The sequence below is a fragment of the Dendropsophus ebraccatus genome, chromosome 14 (genome assembly GCF_027789765.1).
Source record: "Dendropsophus ebraccatus isolate aDenEbr1 chromosome 14, aDenEbr1.pat, whole genome shotgun sequence".
NCBI classification, from domain to species: Eukaryota; Metazoa; Chordata; class Amphibia; order Anura; family Hylidae; genus Dendropsophus; species Dendropsophus ebraccatus.
The window spans coordinates 12,591,740-12,609,034 of NC_091467.1; the positions used below are offsets into that span (position 1 = coordinate 12,591,740).

At 42.4% G+C, this 17,295-nt stretch overlaps 1 protein-coding gene and 1 long non-coding RNA gene across 2 annotated transcripts in view; one reads left to right on the top strand and one right to left on the bottom strand.

The window, feature by feature from the left end:
- Nucleotides 1–17,295, top strand: part of LOC138772637 (uncharacterized) — a 72,239-nt gene that overhangs the window by 36,658 nt on the left and 18,286 nt on the right. The window lies entirely within an intron of this gene.
- LOC138772635 (fer-1-like protein 4) overlaps nucleotides 11,704–17,295 on the bottom strand; it is a 38,522-nt gene continuing 32,930 nt past the window's right edge. Inside the window, exons 31-34 of the mRNA XM_069953166.1 lie at nucleotides 16,862–17,103; nucleotides 14,805–15,088; nucleotides 13,436–13,536; nucleotides 11,704–12,137 (exon numbers count right to left, since the gene is read on the bottom strand). Of these exons, the coding sequence (XP_069809267.1) occupies nucleotides 11,957–12,137; nucleotides 13,436–13,536; nucleotides 14,805–15,088; nucleotides 16,862–17,103 (808 nt within the window). The 3' untranslated portion in view covers nucleotides 11,704–11,956. The remainder of the gene's footprint in view (nucleotides 12,138–13,435; nucleotides 13,537–14,804; nucleotides 15,089–16,861; nucleotides 17,104–17,295) is intronic.

Genomic DNA, 17,295 nt, shown 5'->3' on the forward strand with positions numbered 1-17,295 from the left:
GCACCGAGCTGACATCCGTGCAGTCCGTGAAAACCACAGATGTGATGTAATCAATGTCATTTAAAATGCTTTAAACAGATCCGTGAAAAACACGAACACGGATGCAAAACGGATGTAAACAAGGACAGTTCTGCGCGGATCACAGAGGTAGCTAAGGGAGTACAGTCACGGCCCAGGAAAAACACTGAACGTGTGAATGCAGCCTTACTGATAACTATCTGAAACCAGTTGATTTGAATAAATAAATAATAGTTTATAGCCCTTTAATGTTAATGTTCTGCCCACCACTAGGCTCTGAAAAACACTGCGCCAGTCCTACCAGTCTAACCCTAGGAACCAAGTTTCTTCAAATTTTAAAGTGTCCCTCTAGGCATACTCCCTGCCCCATAAGGGTGTAGAGGGATGCAACTACACGCTAGAATAGGGCCAGTGCAGAATATTTGTTGGCTATGGGACAGATAACCCCACCCAGTGATGTCAGGCAGGGCCGGAGACTATTCCTGGGAGGGACACTTTTAGATTAAATTCACTTGTACTCACAGGAAGCATCTGGCTGCTGCAGGAAAAATAGGAAAATGCTTAAAAACCGCTACAGTTTCAGGTATTTTGGGTTTGTTTTCCCTTGTTTTTTGCATGCATCATAGGCCGACATGTATACTGGAAGCTGATGCAATTTGCTCTATTGTTTTCAATGGGAATACCTGCAGCTGTTTACATTATTTATCTGTTTATTCATTTATTTATTCACTTATTTTTGCACACGTTTTACAGAGAGATATAGTTTAATCAAATTTATTATGAAAAATAGGAGTAGGTTCCCTTTTCTGCCATTTAATACTGTGCCAAATGTATTGAGGCACGTCCCCTTCAATAAATATGGAGGATATACCACCATCTTCTTAAAGGAGAATTCCGGCCATTTCTAAAATCCGGCAGCCAGTGGTAAGTGGCAGGACCGGCCTCGGGAACTCCACCGGGCTCTGGGATCTCCTGCGCTGCCAACGTCACAACTCCAGTCTCTGATTGGTTGAGCAACCAGTCCATCAGCTTAAACAGGCCTTTTCCCCCTTGTTGTGATGTCATCACAATTCAGGGAGAAAATGCCTTTTGGCGGGGGTCCCGGGGCTGGTCCTATAAGTGGGCCTACCTGCAGGGGGATATCTACATGGGGGGGGGGTACCTATACGGGCATACTCTTTACTGGGGGGAACTACTTCCAGTGGGACTACCTACAGGGACATACGTACATGGGGGGCTGCCTGCGGGGAGATACCTACTTGGGGGATATTATTTACTGGGAAGGGTGCAATTACCAGGGGGATTACCTACTAGGGGGGTACCTACATTGGGGGGCTACCTATAGGGGGATTCCCTACTCTTTACTGGGGTTACTGACTACCTTCCAAAGGGCGGCTTACATGGTGGATAAACACCCCCTTTGAGTCACTGGATATTAAACACCCGCGTACAACCGATATCTACCAATATATAGTCACTGTATAGGGAAATAGTGGTCTTAGTATAGATTTCATTCAGTACCAGTATGGCGGTAATGGCAGTGGTCATGGCATAGTGGTCACGTATACTGCTGTTATTGGTCATACTGGTCTTGGCATACAATGGCAGCGTAATGGATGGCATTCTAACACATTTCATCTACGACTTGTGATTTACACTGCGGAGACCTGGTGCGGTGACATTAGCCCTGTATTTTTACATATAAATTTAGATTACTCTAATTATTTGAAGGTAGCGGTGATATGTTAGAGAACGACTTCTATATAGGGAATTACAGCAAGATAATCTATATGGGTATTGATCTCACATTTACACGTGTGGGTAACGCTTGACCTGAAATGCCACATTACGATATAATATTCTTCACCATGGTCTCATTCATCACAATTAGGTTTTCTGCCCAAACAGGCTGAGCGCACATCCTGGCCGTGTCTTACATGAGCGCTCATTGATCAGATCTCCGTGTTTCTCCAGGTGTAATGAGCCTTGCATTCAATTGCTTTTTATTTACTTGCACACCAACAGATATGTCGATTTTCTTGGAACCATTTATCACAGCCCCACGCCCCTTCTGAATACACTATTCACGCCATCGGAAGAAGATTTTGCCTATTCTTTTACCATTGCTATGTGTGGAAAAAAATGATAACCGTGTCAGACTGGCCCACCAGAGGACCGGAGGATCTTCCGGTGGGCCCCTAGCTTTAGAACCTGCACTAAAACACTAACTGACGTGTCGTATCTCACTGGTTCTTCATTGGTGGCCCCCAGGATCATACCCTCTGGCCTCAGATATTTTTAAATAGAAGTAAATTACAAATCTGTATAACTTTTTTTTATAAAACCAGTTGATTTGTAAGAAAAAGATTTTTGATGGAGTACACCTTTAATTAAAGTGACTCTGTACCCACAATCTGACCCCCAAACCACTTGTACCTTCGGATAGCTGCTTTTAATCCAAGATTTGCCCTGTGGTCCGTTCGGCAGGTGATGCAGTTATTGTCCTTAAAAACTACTTTTAAATTTGAAGCCCGTGCCAAACGGTAGTATCTGTGCCCTAACTGCACCACTCCTCCGTCCCTCCTCCCTACCCTCTTCTTCATCATTAGGAATGCCACTGAAACATTTTCTCCTGTCTGAACATTGCACAGGTGCCTTAATGATCCAGCCCATGTGCCGGGCTGCCACAGGTGGGGAATAGGAGGCAATCTGCCTGGAGCATTCCTAATGATGAGGAGGGCGGGGAGGAACAGAGAGGTTGTGCAAAGTCAGGGCACAGATACTCCTGTTGGGCAGAGGGCTTCAAGTTTAAAAGTTGTTTTTTAGGACAATAACTGCATCACCTGCGGACCCCAGGACAGATCTTGGATTAAAAGCAGCGATCCGAAGGTACAAGTGGTTTAGGGGGGGGGGGGGGGGGAGATTGTGGGTACAGAGTCGCTTTAAATCATAGTTAATTCAAAATTAAATTTTTTTTTTAAATTCATATCAATATTTGATTTAACGCCTTTCCATGTTGATGTACTGCAATACATCAGCTTCAAAGATGGCCTCATACCACCAGTCTATGAAGCAGTGGGGGATTATAATCTGAATGGTTTGGGTAGTCACTCAATACCTGATGCTCCTCGGACGGGGGCTTCGCTAGCCAAGGTGCCCATCGTCTTACTTGTAAATGTTTGTTTTTTTTCTTTTAATCAAGCTGTATTATTCCGGTGGAAAGTGGCCACTAAGTATTATCTTCCTTTCCCAATTCCTCTTCAGCTTCAGGCGCTGCTGCTCTTGGTCCTGGCACACAACATCCTGACGCTGTCAGGTTATGATGCTGTGTGTAGTGGGGCCTGAAGAATCTGGGAGCAAGAAGAGCGATTTTTTCTTGTCTGACCTGTTGTCTGCAATAATTTAAAGGGCTGTCCTGGTATTTGCATTCGGTATTGGGGTCTAATCTAGGGTCTGAATTAATTTAAGTACCTGGTTTAGGGTCTAAATTAATTTAGGGATCTACTACAGCGATTTTTTTTTTCTTTCAGATCAATTAGTGTCAGTTATACAGATTTGTAATTTACTTAAATTCAAAAATCTCCAGTCTTCCAGTACTTATCAGCTGCTGTATGTCCTGCAGGAAGTGGTGTATTCTTCCCAGTCTGACACAGTGCTCTCTGCTGCCACCTCTGTCCATGTCAGGAACTGTCCAGAGTGGGAGAGTTTTTCTATGGGGATTTGATACTGCTCTGGACAGTTCCTGACATGGACAGAGGTGGCAGCAGAGAAAACTTCAGACTCTCAGACTGAAGAGAGTACACCACTTCCTGCAGAACATACAGTACATCAGCTGATATGTACTGGAAGACAGTAGGATTTGTAAAGAGAAATAAATTACAAATCAATATAATTTTGGACACCAGTTGATGTCAAAGAAAAAAAACTCTTAATCGGAGTACCCCTTTAAATTCTTAAATATCTGTTAAATATCTGTTGTGGGGCTTGAATTTGCTTAGAGATTTGTCCTGGGATCAGATTAATCTAGGAGGACTGAATTATAAACAATTATTTATAAGTCAAAAGTGCAGTTGAGATCCAGAAAAAAATGACTTTTCCTCCTCTTTTCCCCCTTCCTCCTTTCAATCACTACTAGAATCCAGAACAGAGGAGACAATTTGCTCCCACACACAGTACTGGTGACTCCTTAGTGTTCCTGAACTAAAATACTCTCCCACCCCCACAATGAGCAGTGCTGTTCTTTTTTCTTTAGGCCTGCAGCCTTTGATAGACTAGAGCCCTAGAATGATGAGTACAATGATGTTATCTGCTTCATGGTGGCCTGCCTCATTATAGTATTTATAGGGGTATTCCACTGAAACATAACTTTACATATGTTGCTGTGCATGGTGAGACCAACAATTCCTTCCATACTATTGTTATTTATTCAGTCTCCTTCCCCCAGTTCTGAGCTGCTGCTTTCTGTTGAATAAACAAAAATCTGTGTGTGCAGATACAGACAGCCAAGGATTTGTTTACATTAGCTGTCTCAGAAGGGAGGGGGAAAGAGGGGGAGACAGAGAGAAAATCTCAGGGTAGGTGGCTGCCTGGGGACCCATGGGTCATAGGAGATTGGTAATCAGAGCTGTGACTGGTATACAGTGATACGAGACTGGTGATATAAGTAGTATGATGATAATGAAGGGACAGGAGAATAAAGGGGTAGTAGTATGAAGATGAAGGGGTAGTAGTATGATGATGGAGGGGCAGGAGGATGATGAAGGAAGTAGTATGATGATGGAGGGACTGGATGATGAAGGGGTAGTAGTATGATGATGGAGGGACAGGATGATGAAGGGGGTAGTAGTATGATGATGGAGGGGGAGGAGAATGACGACGGGTGTAGTAGTATGATGATAGAGGAACAGAATGATGAAGGGAGTAGTAGTATGATGTATGAACAGGATGATGAAGGGGGTAGTAGTATGATGTATGAACAGGATGATGGAGGGTAGTAGTATGATGTATGAACAGGATGATGAAGGGGGTAGTAGTATGATGTATGAACAGGATGATGAAGGGGGTAGTAGTATGATGTATGAACAGGATGATGAAGGGGGTAGTAGTATGATGTATGAACAGGATGATGAAAGGGGTAGTAGTATGATGTATGAACAGGATGATGAAGAGGGTAGTAGTATGATCAGGCCCGCTTCTGCCATGAGGCGGAATGAGTATTCCGCCTCAGGCGGCAGATTCTGCGCTCCTGCAGGGGGCGGCAGACAGCAGCCCTGCAGCCGCTTGCCTGTCCTGTCATCAGCGCTCACCACTGTACCCCGCCGGGCTCCCGCGCCGTCAGCCAGCATCTCCCTTTGCCCTTCAGCCTGTGGTGAGTGTCAGCGAGGGCTGCAGTCGGATCGGTGCGCGCGGGAGCGCCGGGGGGGGGGGGGGTATTCCTATAAGGGCTGCATTCCCATGTCGAGGAATGCCTGTAACCGGAGTCTCCCCCGCCCGGACAGCATCTGATAAGATGCTGAGAGCGGGGGAGAACTGTACTGATACGTGCGATGCTGTAATGAATCAGCCGCGCGTGGTGCTGTCATTACAGCGCGGCACATATCAATAGAGTTCTCCCCCGCTCTCAGCATCTTATCAGATGCTGTCCGGGCGGGGGAGACTCCGGTTACAGGCATTCCTCGACATGGGAATGCAGCCCTTATAGGAATACCCCCCCCGCCCCCCCCCCCCCCGGCGCTCCCGCGCGCACCGATCCGACTGCAGCCCTCGCCGACACTCACCACAGGCTGAAGGGCAAAGGGAGATGCTGGCTGACGGGAGCCCGGCGGGGTACAGTGGTGAATGAGTGGTGGTGGTGGTGGTGGGGGGGGAGGCAGGGGGGGGTCGCTAGTGTGGGGCGGCCGCCTGAGGTTTGCCTCAGGCGGCAGAGACCACAGAAACGGCCCTGAGTATGATGTATGAACAGGATGATGAAGGGGGTAGTAGTATGATGTATGAACAGGATGATGAAGAGGGTAGTAGTATGATGTATGAACAGGATGATGAAGGGGGTAGTAGTATGATGTATGAACAGGATGATGAAGGGGGTAGTAGTATGATGTATGAACAGGATGATGAAGGGGGTAGTAGTATGATGTATGAACAGGATGATGAAGGGGTAGTAATATGATGATGGAGGGGCAGGATGATGACAGCGGGGATAGTAGTATGATGATATGGGGTGCAGCTACATCATATTGGCACAAACTACCAGTATATTCAGTCAGTAGAGTGCTAGCTCTGGACCACAGGCTGCATGCCGCTCTGAGGGTGACCTTGCCTGCCAAAGGTTTAGTGTCATCCACAGCAGCCATGTTACCCACTACAACTGTATTACTTCCCGCTGAGCTGTGTATCTAAGCCCATCAACTGTGATACCATCTGCTTACCCACTGTATCTCATCCTATCATGTGATACTGTCTGCTCAACTGTGTATCTCATCCTACCCAGTATAATATTGTCTACCGTATTGCTGTTTCTAATCCTATCATATTATACTGTGTGCTGGTGATTTGATAGTGGGGTGTATAATATACCGGGGACCTAATATTGGGGTGTGTAATATACTGGGGACCTGATATTGGGGTGTGTAGTATATTGGGGACCTAATAGTGGGGTGTATAATATTCTGGGGACCTGATAGTTGGGTGTATAATATACTGGGGACCTGATAGTTGGGTGTATAATATACTGGGGACCTGAGAGTGGGGTGTATAATATACTGGGGCCCTGATAGTTGGGTATATAATATACTGGGGACTTAATAGCGGGCGGTGTAATATACTGGGGACCTGATAGTTGGGTGCATAATATACTGGGGACCTGATAGTTGGGTGTATAATATACTGGGGACCTGATAGTGGGGTGTATAATATACTGGGGACCTGATAGTTGGGTGTATAATATACTGGGGACCTGATAGTTGGGTGTATAATATACTGGGGACCTGAGAGTGGTGTGTGTAAGATACTGGGGACCTAATGTTGGGTGTATAATAAACATAGGACCTGGGGTGTGCAATGCTCCTTTTGTGACAAACCACACCCTCGATAGACCGCACACCCACTTAGACCACACCCACAATAAGCCACACCCCCTTCTTGTCAATGCTAAAGTGTCCCTGGAATAAAATTTCAAATGTTGGCAACTATGCATGTTTTATCCCTGTGTAATGTACAATACAGTACGAGCCATGTTGTTTTCCCTCTCTAGCTATGTATGAGCCATGTTGTTGCACCTGGTTAAGGAGGGAAAGGGGGGCAGGAGGAAATCATGGCAGCCAGCTTCCAAATAAGCGGGTGAGCCCTTTTTTCTGAAACCATTCAAGACGACACATCCCATACATTCAATATCTAAACATTTCCTCTTCTATTTATTATTCACATATATTTATTAGAATATTTACGCTCGTATACATTTTATTATTTTACATTCGTATTACATTATAGTCAAATTTACAGAACTTTTTATTTTTTATAAAATATGTATACCTAAAGTAAGGAAGGGAATTCCAGTTCCCCTCTATTACGTGTATTATAAATTATAAGTCATTTATTTGTTTTTTTTATAGAAGCTAGAAGCAGCCTGTATGTTGTGCTGGGACACACATCTGTATTTACAAAATGATTTAATAAGAAACTGTACTCACCTGCCCCTGATCCCATGCTGCTCTCCTTCCCAAAGCATAGAAAATGCCCACTCAGCCAATCACTGGGTGGAAAAGGTCACAGATTTATTTTTTTCAGTGATTGGCTAATTGGGGAGTTTCTATAGTATGTGTTAGGATGAAATGCAGAAAGCACTCGGCACTGGAGCAGTGGAAGGTAAGTACGGTGTTTTTTTTTATCATTACATCATGAGCACTTTTTAACATTAAAATAATCATTCAGATCCCTTTACATTTCTTTTTTGCTATCACAAATCAAGTGGCGACGTCTATTAGTATACTTTTAGATCACTCCTCAAACCTTGGTCATACACATTATTGTGTGATCATATTATATGAGGACCTCCTGAGAAGGATTGCATAGCTGGATATAAGTTGCCCCATATACTTGTTCATAGGAGCGATAAGCTGCCATTAGTGGCTTCTAGTAGTGACTAGTGTGGAGTGAGCATGCTCGGTTGAGCATAGTGCATCAGGGTGCTTGGGTAAAGGTAACCATAAACGTCAATTGCTGGAAGAGTTCAAATAAAAAAGTATAACATTTTTTGTTTTAAGGGACAAAATATATGAAAATTTTTATAAATAAAATTGTAATGGCTTAATTAGGTACCCTTTATTCTGCCGAGCAAGGGGCACCTGATAGATGCTCAAGTCTCCCATTGATTTAATGGGGTTCGGTACCTGAGCATTTGAGTGCTTGCTCAACACTAGTAGTGCCCCCTCATAGAAACCACATGCATACTCATCCTGATGAAGAGACGGCAGTGACCAAAAAAGCTTTCAGTCATCAGATACTATGTTAGACCAGCTTGACCATTTCCAGCAGAATTTCCCCTTGGTCACCAATGTTACTGTGATGTGCTGAGAGTGGGGTCTGCAGGTTCACAAGGGGGAGACAGCTAACCCCGCGTCATGGGCGTCACAATAACAGCATAGGCTACCTTCAAAATAAGTAAACTGTATGCAAAAATAAACAGGACCAATGAGTAAACCAAAGGGATGTAGTGTATTTAAAGTACACAACCACAATATAGAGGCAGCCTTCGCTATAAATGTGTAAATTTGAAGAAGGATAAGCTTTAAAATATAACTTTTATTTCTATTAGTAAAATAGGTATCCAAAATAATTCAAAAGGTATATACAAAAGACAACAAAATTCTCCTTGAAGTATATGTATATACTGTCACACAAACCCCACCAATATGATTGTGGGAAGCTCTGACTAATGAGACCAAAAAGTATTATCACCATAAGTCCCTGTTCGCACAGTCAGTCTTGTGTACAGTCATATAATGAATGGTAAATACGGTTTCCTAATGCCCAAAGATACCGACAGGCAGGTGCCTCAAAGGTATATATATCGGTAGGGCTATAACCAACCGTTTTCCACAATCTAGGACAAGAAAGTCACAACCATAATGCCAAATTGTCTGGCCCTGTCACCTGGCTATATATGACAATCGAGTCCCCTGTGCATATCACAACACCTAGCCCACAAAGGGCTAGGTGTTGTGATATGCACAGGGGACTCGATTGTCATATATAGCCAGGTGACAGGGCCAGACAATTTGGCATTATGGTTGTGACTTTCTTGTCCTAGATTGTGGAAAACGGTTGGTTATAGCCCTACCGATATATATACCTTTGAGGCACCTGCCTGTCGGTATCTTTGGGCATTAGGAAACCGTATTTACCATTCATTATATGACTGTACACAAGACTGACTGTGCGAACAGGGACTTATGGTGATAATACTTTTTGGTCTCATTAGTCAGAGCTTCCCACAATCATATTGGTGGGGTTTGTGTGACAGTATATACATATACTTCAAGGAGAATTTTGTTGTCTTTTGTATATACCTTTTGAATTATTTTGGATACCTATTTTACTAATAGAAATAAAAGTTATATTTTAAAGCTTATCCTTCTTCAAATTTACACAATGAGTAAACCAGACAGAAATGAACAGGATATCATTTTCACAGTTAAAGGGGTACTCTGGCGGGAAAAAAATCTTTCAAATCAATTTGTGTCAGAAAGTGCCAGAGATTTGTAATTTTACATCTATTAAAAAAAAATCTCCAGTCTATCAGAAAGTTATATAGATTTGAAAATCAATTCTATTTAAAAATCTCCAGTACTTATCAGCTACTGTATGTCCTGCAGGAAGTGTTGTATTCTTTTCAGTCTGACACAGTGCTCTCTGCTGCCACCTCTGTCCATGTCAGGAACTGTCCAGAGCAGCAGCAAATCCTCATAGAAAACGTCTCCTGCTCTGGACAGTTCCTGACATGGACAGAGGTTGCAGCAGAGAGAACTGTGTCAGACTGGAAAGAATACACCACTTCCTGCAGGGCATACAGTAGCTGATAAGTACTGGAAGACTGGAGATTTTTTTAATAGACATAAATTAGTAATCTCTGGCACTTTCTGACACCAGTTGATTTGAAAGATTTTTTCCCCCGCTGGAGTACCCCTTTAAGGCTAGGATTATAAAAAAAATACATTAGCTACTGCTATTGGTCCGGAGTATCAGGAGATTGTAGACTTTGATCCATGGACTGAATATGCCATGTTCATTTATTGGATTATTAAAATACCTGAACTATATATATACAGTGCTTTAATTATAATAAAAAAATATGACTATGCGGATATGGAGAGAAATACGTCAGCTGCCAGGATCCATCGGGCCAGAGATGTATATGTGTGTATATATGTATATATCCTAATATCACAGGGAGGTTTTGTGACTGTCATGTAATTCTGCCTGGCATACTGCAGATGGCGCTGGCACTGCATGTTGTGCTGTTATATCTGTGGGGTTACATAGTCTTATAGGCTGTGTGTAAGCAGCTCACGTGCACTTATATCATGAAAGGGGAAGCTGCGGCCCTCCAGCTGCTGCTATACTACCATTCCCTTTATGCATTGAGAGCCAAAGCACATACTAATTTCCATTGGCTTATTATTATGCATATACTACATGTTACAATTAAAGGGATCTGTCACATTGGAAGCTGGAAGTACATAGATATATTGTTTTATGGAAAATATTCAGGAAAACTCCTCACTTATTCATGTAATTCCTCTGCCCGTTCTGGGCTAAGTAGTCAGGTGGGTGGTCCTGCTCAAGAGATTCACAGCTGTGTGTATGTGTATGTATAGAGAGCTGACAATCACTGGGTAGAACCACCCACTTGACTACTCATTCCAAATAGTCAAGTGGGCAGTCCTACTGAGTGATTGACAGCTATTTGTGTGAGAGTTGTCAGTCATTGGATAATGTAATCAAGTGGGTGGTCCTGCTCAGAGACTTACTGCTGTGTATGTGTATGCAGAGAGAGCTAATCATTGGAGAGAACCACCCACTTGACTACTTTACTCATTCAAGTGGGCGGTTCCACCCAGTGATTGTTGACTCTCTTTACATGCACATACACACAGTTGTGAGTCCCTGATTAGGACCTCCCACTTGACTATTTATCCCAGAATGAGTAGAGGTTTACATAAATAAATGAAAGAGTATACAGAATATTTTCCCACAAAGCTATATATCAATCTGCTATATAACATGGTGCCTTTTGAATGGACTGTATTTTTATTATTCAGGACAATCAGGTCTCTAAAGTGTATACTCATACCTACAGACCTAAATTAACGGGGTTCTGCGGTGATTTTTTTTTCTTAGAAATCATCTGGTATCAGAAAGTTATATAGATTTGTAAATCAATTCTATTTAAAAAATATCCAGTACTTATCAGCTACTGTATGTCCTGCAGGAAGTGTTGTATTCTCTCCAGTCTGACACAGTGCTCTCTGCTGCCACCTCTGTCCATGTCAGGATTTGTCCAGAGCAGGAGAGGTTTTCTATAGGGATTTTCTACAGCTCTGGACAGTTCCTGACATGGACAGAGGTGGCAGCAGAGAGCACTGTGTCAGGCCGGAAAGAATACACCACTTCCTGCAGGACATACAGCAGCTGATAAGTACTGGAAGACTGGAGATTTTTAAATAGAATTTGCTGGAGTACCCCTTTAATCCTCGTTTAGCAGTGGACATAGCCCTTCTTCCATTCTTCAAGGTGAAATATGGACCATTTGGGGCAGATTATTGTCTTGGCCCCACTCGCGGCGGTGTGATGATATATACACATACCCCACATCTCTTGTGTATAAGATAATTCTGAGCAGTCTATACATCATACAGTCCGATAATTTACATCCTCTCATTGCTTATCCATTAATAATCTTCTGACTGATGTATCCGGGCATGGTGTACAGAATGAGGACCAAGAAGACGGTGAGAATGGCTATAATCAGCAGAGCAATGATATACTTCTTATATTTCTTCCAGATGAAGAAGACAAATGTTTTCAGCGGGTTCACAAACCAGTTAAAAGATGTTTTTGGACGGCTGTAAAAGAAAAATATAACGTGTAAGAAAGCGATCAATAACGGCCAACAGGGGACGTCGAACAGCCTGGCTGAACTCTATAAGGCAAAAGCTTTCTGCTTCATTGTGTTCTTGGAGAGCCGAGCTCTTCACACGTCATTGCTTAGATGCTTTTCACTTATTAGCTGGGAACGTTCAGAACAGATTCACATTACACATATACATTGATCTGGTGTACCCCAATATGTCAGGCCGCTTAATTATTGAAATACCCTGTAGACTGCACAATCCTAGAAAAATATATATATTAAAGGGGTACAAAAGTTATACAGATTTGTAATTTATCTCTATTTAAAAATTTCCAGTCTTCCAGTACTTATCAGCTGCTGTATGTCCTACAGGAAGTGGTGTATTCTTTCCAGTCTCTGCTGCCATCTCTGTCCATGTCAGGAACTGCTCAGAGCAGTAGCAAATCCCTATTGAAAACCTCAGTTCCTGACATGGACAGAGGTGGCAGCAGAGAGCACTGTGTCAGACTGGAAAGAATACACCACTTCCTGCAGGACATACAGCAGCCGATAAGTACTGGAAGACTGGAGATTTTTAGGGTAAATTCACACGGGCGTCTCGCACAAGAAATCCGCAGCTAATCCGCAATACACATATTATTCTTATTATTAATATGTGTATTGCGGATTAGCTGCGGTTTAGCTGCGTATTTCTTATGCGAGACGCCCGTGTGAATTTACCCTTAAAGAGATTTATAAATCTGTATAACGTGACACCAGTTGATCTGACAACATTTTTTTCTCCGAAGAGATCCCTTTAAGCAGGATTCCTATACAGTGGTATCGTTTGCAGGCCTCTGTTGGATGAATTGGATGAAGTTTTTCCTACAGGTTAATAATTTTCCCCTTAAAGGGGTTATCCAGGATTAAAAAGATGAATAAATAAAAAACATACACCACACCTGTCCTCAGGCTGTATGTGATATTACAACTCATGGCAATTGAACTGAGCTGCAGTACAACATGCAAAGTAAGGACAAGAGTGGCACTGTTTGATGTCCCATTGAAATGTATTAGAGCTTAGCTGCAGTAACCCAGCATGGCCACTAGGCAGTGAACAGCGCCAAATGTTTCCTGCTCTGTCAACTGTAGATGGGAAACAGCTGGTTGGCAGAGGTGTCAGGTATTAGCACCCATGCTCATCAAATATTGATGTTTTAATGTTTAATAATGATATATTTTCCAGGAAATATAAGAATCATGATTGGGGAACAAAATAATTAAAAAGGGGGTCAATGAGAAATGTCTTACTTAGGCTTATCCAGAGGTTCTGGTTCCTTGCGTCCTAATCCCACCGGGCTCTTTTCTGCCTCCTCCACTGTCAGCAGCTGAAATTCTGCTTCCACTTTCCCCTATAGAAAAACAACCACAATGAACCTAAATAAGCATTATACGTAGAAAGCAGAGAAACTTCTAGACAAGACCACACGGTTGAGTTCAGCTCCAGATCGTCATAAAAGTATGAAATCTAGAAAACTGCTTTTGACCTCTGTCTGAACTGGCCATAAAGTGTTCCTGGGGAAAAAAAGATAGAAGAATCTAAAAATAAGCTCTGGAATAGAAGCTTAAACCAAGGGTCAGTGCACAATGGTGGCTATGTATATCTTATGAATAATACATTTAAGATGCAATGATAGCACTTAATCTTATACAATATCTTATTGCATTTCATCCTGTAATAGATTGAAGGAGAAGTGAAAATTTTTATTAAAGTATTGTATTGCCCCCAAAAAGTTATACAAATCACCAATATACACTTATTACAGGAAATGCTTTATAAAGAGCTTTTTTCCCTGCATTTACTACTGCATCAAGGCTTCACTTACTGGATAACATGGTGATGTCACTTCCTGGATAACATGGTGATGTCACTTCCTGGATAACATGGTGATGTCACTTCCTGGATAACATGGTGATGTCATTTCCTGGATAACATGGTGATGTCACAACCCGACTCCCAGAGCTGTGCGGGCTGTGGCTGCTGGAGAGGATGATGGCAGGGGGATGCTCAGTGTCCCTCCAGTGTCCTGTGTCCCTCAGTGTCCCCCTGCCATCATCCTCTCCAGCAGCCACAGCCCGCACAGCTCTGGGAGTCGGGTTGTGACATCACCATGTTATCCAGGAAATGACCTCACCATGTTATCCAGGAAGTGACATCACCATGTTATCTAGGAAGTGACATCACCATGTTATCTAGGAAGTGACATCACCATGTTATCCAGGAAGTGACATCACCATGTTATCCAGGAAGTGACATCACCATGTTATCCAGGAAGTGACATCACCATGTTATCCAGGAAGTGACATCACCATGTTATCCAGGAAGTGACATCACCATGTTATCCAGGAAGTGAAGCCTTGATGTAGTAGTAAGTGCAGGGAAAAAAAGCACTTTATAAGCCTTTCCGTAATAAGTGTATATTGGGGATTTGTTGGGGGGAAATACAATACTTTAATAAAAATTTTCCCCTGACTTCTCCTTTAAAACTTCACACACTCACACTCACACACTAACTATATATATATGTATATATATATATATATATATATATATATAAAATATTTTTTTTGTTCTATATTCTTTACTTCTTTTTTCATGTATTTTCTGTATCTCACTTACTGCCAGGATGTATATATTTCCGCTTGAATCGCTGTACTGCACGTCTTCCAGTTTTACATTTTTTCTTCTTTTCTTTTTCTTCTTCTTTTTATCCTTGGCCTCTCTTTCCTCTCTCTCCTCATCTTCTTCGCTCTTGAGTTTGACGAAAGGCCACCACCCTTTCATCCGCTTGTTTCTGAAGAGAGAGAAGCGCGGCGTGGCTTTGTCTTTAGCCATTTTGATGGTGCACTGTCCGGATGTTTTGGCTCCTCGCACCATATCATTTAATCTCAGTTCAATGGAACCTGCAACAAGATGATTGGATTTTTGTGAAACCTCAAAAACTGTGGAACATTAGTTATTTTTGTGCTCAGTGCTTATTATTATTATTATTATTTTTCTTTTTTGCTTTTTACTTTACAGTTGCTTCAGACCGGGGACTGCAATTTTGAATCATACTGCTGCAAAGGGGTATTCCAGCCTATCTTAGTATTTCACTCAAACATAACTTTTGATATGTTGCTGCCCATGGTGAGACTAACAATTCCTCCCATACTTGTTATTATCTATTCATCCTCCTTCCCTCAATTCTGAGCTGCTACTTTCTGCTGAAGACACACAAATCTGTGTTTGAGCTTTTCTCTCTGTCTCCCCCTCCTCCCCCCTCCCTTTTGAGACAGCTGATGTAAACAAGTCCCTGACTGGCTGTATCTGCAACATTTTAGCTTCTTTGTAATACTGGAAGGGATAATCACAGTGAGTTCATCAGCAACTTGATCTCAGAATATCCCTTCCAGCATAAGGCTATGTTCGCACAATGTTTTTTCATCTCTGTTTAAAAGGACGTCCGTCATTTTGAATCTAAAATAATGGATGTTATTTAGCTGTCTGGCCTCCCCAGTGCAATGACGGCTCCTGGTACATTATACTAGTTGGGTTACTAATTGACCTTTGGATGCGGCTTAATTGAAGAGTCCATTGAATTTAATAGTAAAAACGGATAAAGAACGGTGAGAAAAGAAAAACTGTGTGTGAACAACTAATAAAAAAACATCTGGTGTTTGCAAAAGACGTCTGAAAATAATAATCATGTTCATTATTTTGACGTCCACAGCAAAAACGTCTTTTATTCAATGCATTGTGTGCATTGGACGTCCGTATTCCCATTGACTTCAATGCATTGCCATTCCAGTCAGTGAAATCGCGGCAAAAACTGACCTTATTTTAAATATCAAAATCGGCAGCCTTTTCTTTATTTTTGACGTTGTGTGAACATAACCTTACAAAGAAACTACAAAGTTGAAGATAAAGTCTGCCAGGTACTTGTTTACATTAGCCGTCTCAGAAGGGAGGGGGGAGGAGGGGGAGACAGAGAGAAAAGCTCAAACACCGATTTTTGTGTTTTCAGCAGAAAGTAGCAGCTCAGAATTGAGGGAAGGAGGCTGAATAGATAATAACAAGTATGGGAGGAATTGTTAGTCTCATCATGGGCAGCAACATATCAAAAGTTATTTTTGAGTGGAATACCCCTTTTCATCACCCCCAGGATATGAAGTAAGTGACCATAGGTGATCTAACCGGAGCCCCCGGGGTCAGTAGTCTACTGTTGCAATGGAGTGGAGGTCATGCATTGATGTGCATTAATGCTTCATTTATGGAAGCTGCTGGAGACAGCCAAGCACTGTACTCATCAAGATAAGCCAAGCACTGTACTCAGTCAAAAAAGTTTGGTCTATAATAATTAAAATGGAGGAGCAGTGTGCATGTGCGAGCACCGCTATATTCCAATGGGATACTCAGGACTCCATTGGGGATAAGCAATTATAGGCTGGAATACCCTATTTATCATGGCATGTAACGAATATTCTTGTGGTCCCACATAACATTGATTCCAGAAGTTTAGTTGTGGGTTAGAAGCAACCCTGTCAAAGAGGTTTTTTTTTTTTGCTTAAAGCGGTTGCCCAGGATGAGAAAAGTGTTGCTTTACAAAAAGTTTAGTATTAATACGAAATAAATTAGAAGTAGGTGAACTCATAAACCAATTAACTAATATGGAAAAGTTAAAAAAGGCGACGTACCTAAGAAGTCATTGGCAGATATTCTATCGTAATCCCAGACTTGGAGGGCGAGTACGGCCGGCTCCCGGAATTCTGACTCCTCTAAGGAAAAGATTGACTCTTTCTTTTTGTATGTGATCTCTTTCTCAGTGGGAAGATAGTCAAACCGATACACAAACCTCCAGTTGAAATTTCCTTCACCGGTGAGGGAGTTGAAATGCACATCGGTCTCCTGCTTTTCACCATCTAAGCCTCTTATCCAGCTATAAAAGAGATGAGTTTATATGATAATTAGAGATGAGCGAACCTGGAGCAGCTGGAGTCCATCCCAACCCGAACGTTCGGCATTTGATTAGCGGTGGCTGCTGAAGTTGGATAAAGCCCTAAGGCTATGTGGAAATCATGGATATAGTCATTGGCTGTATCCATGTTTTCCAGACAACCTGAGAGCTTTA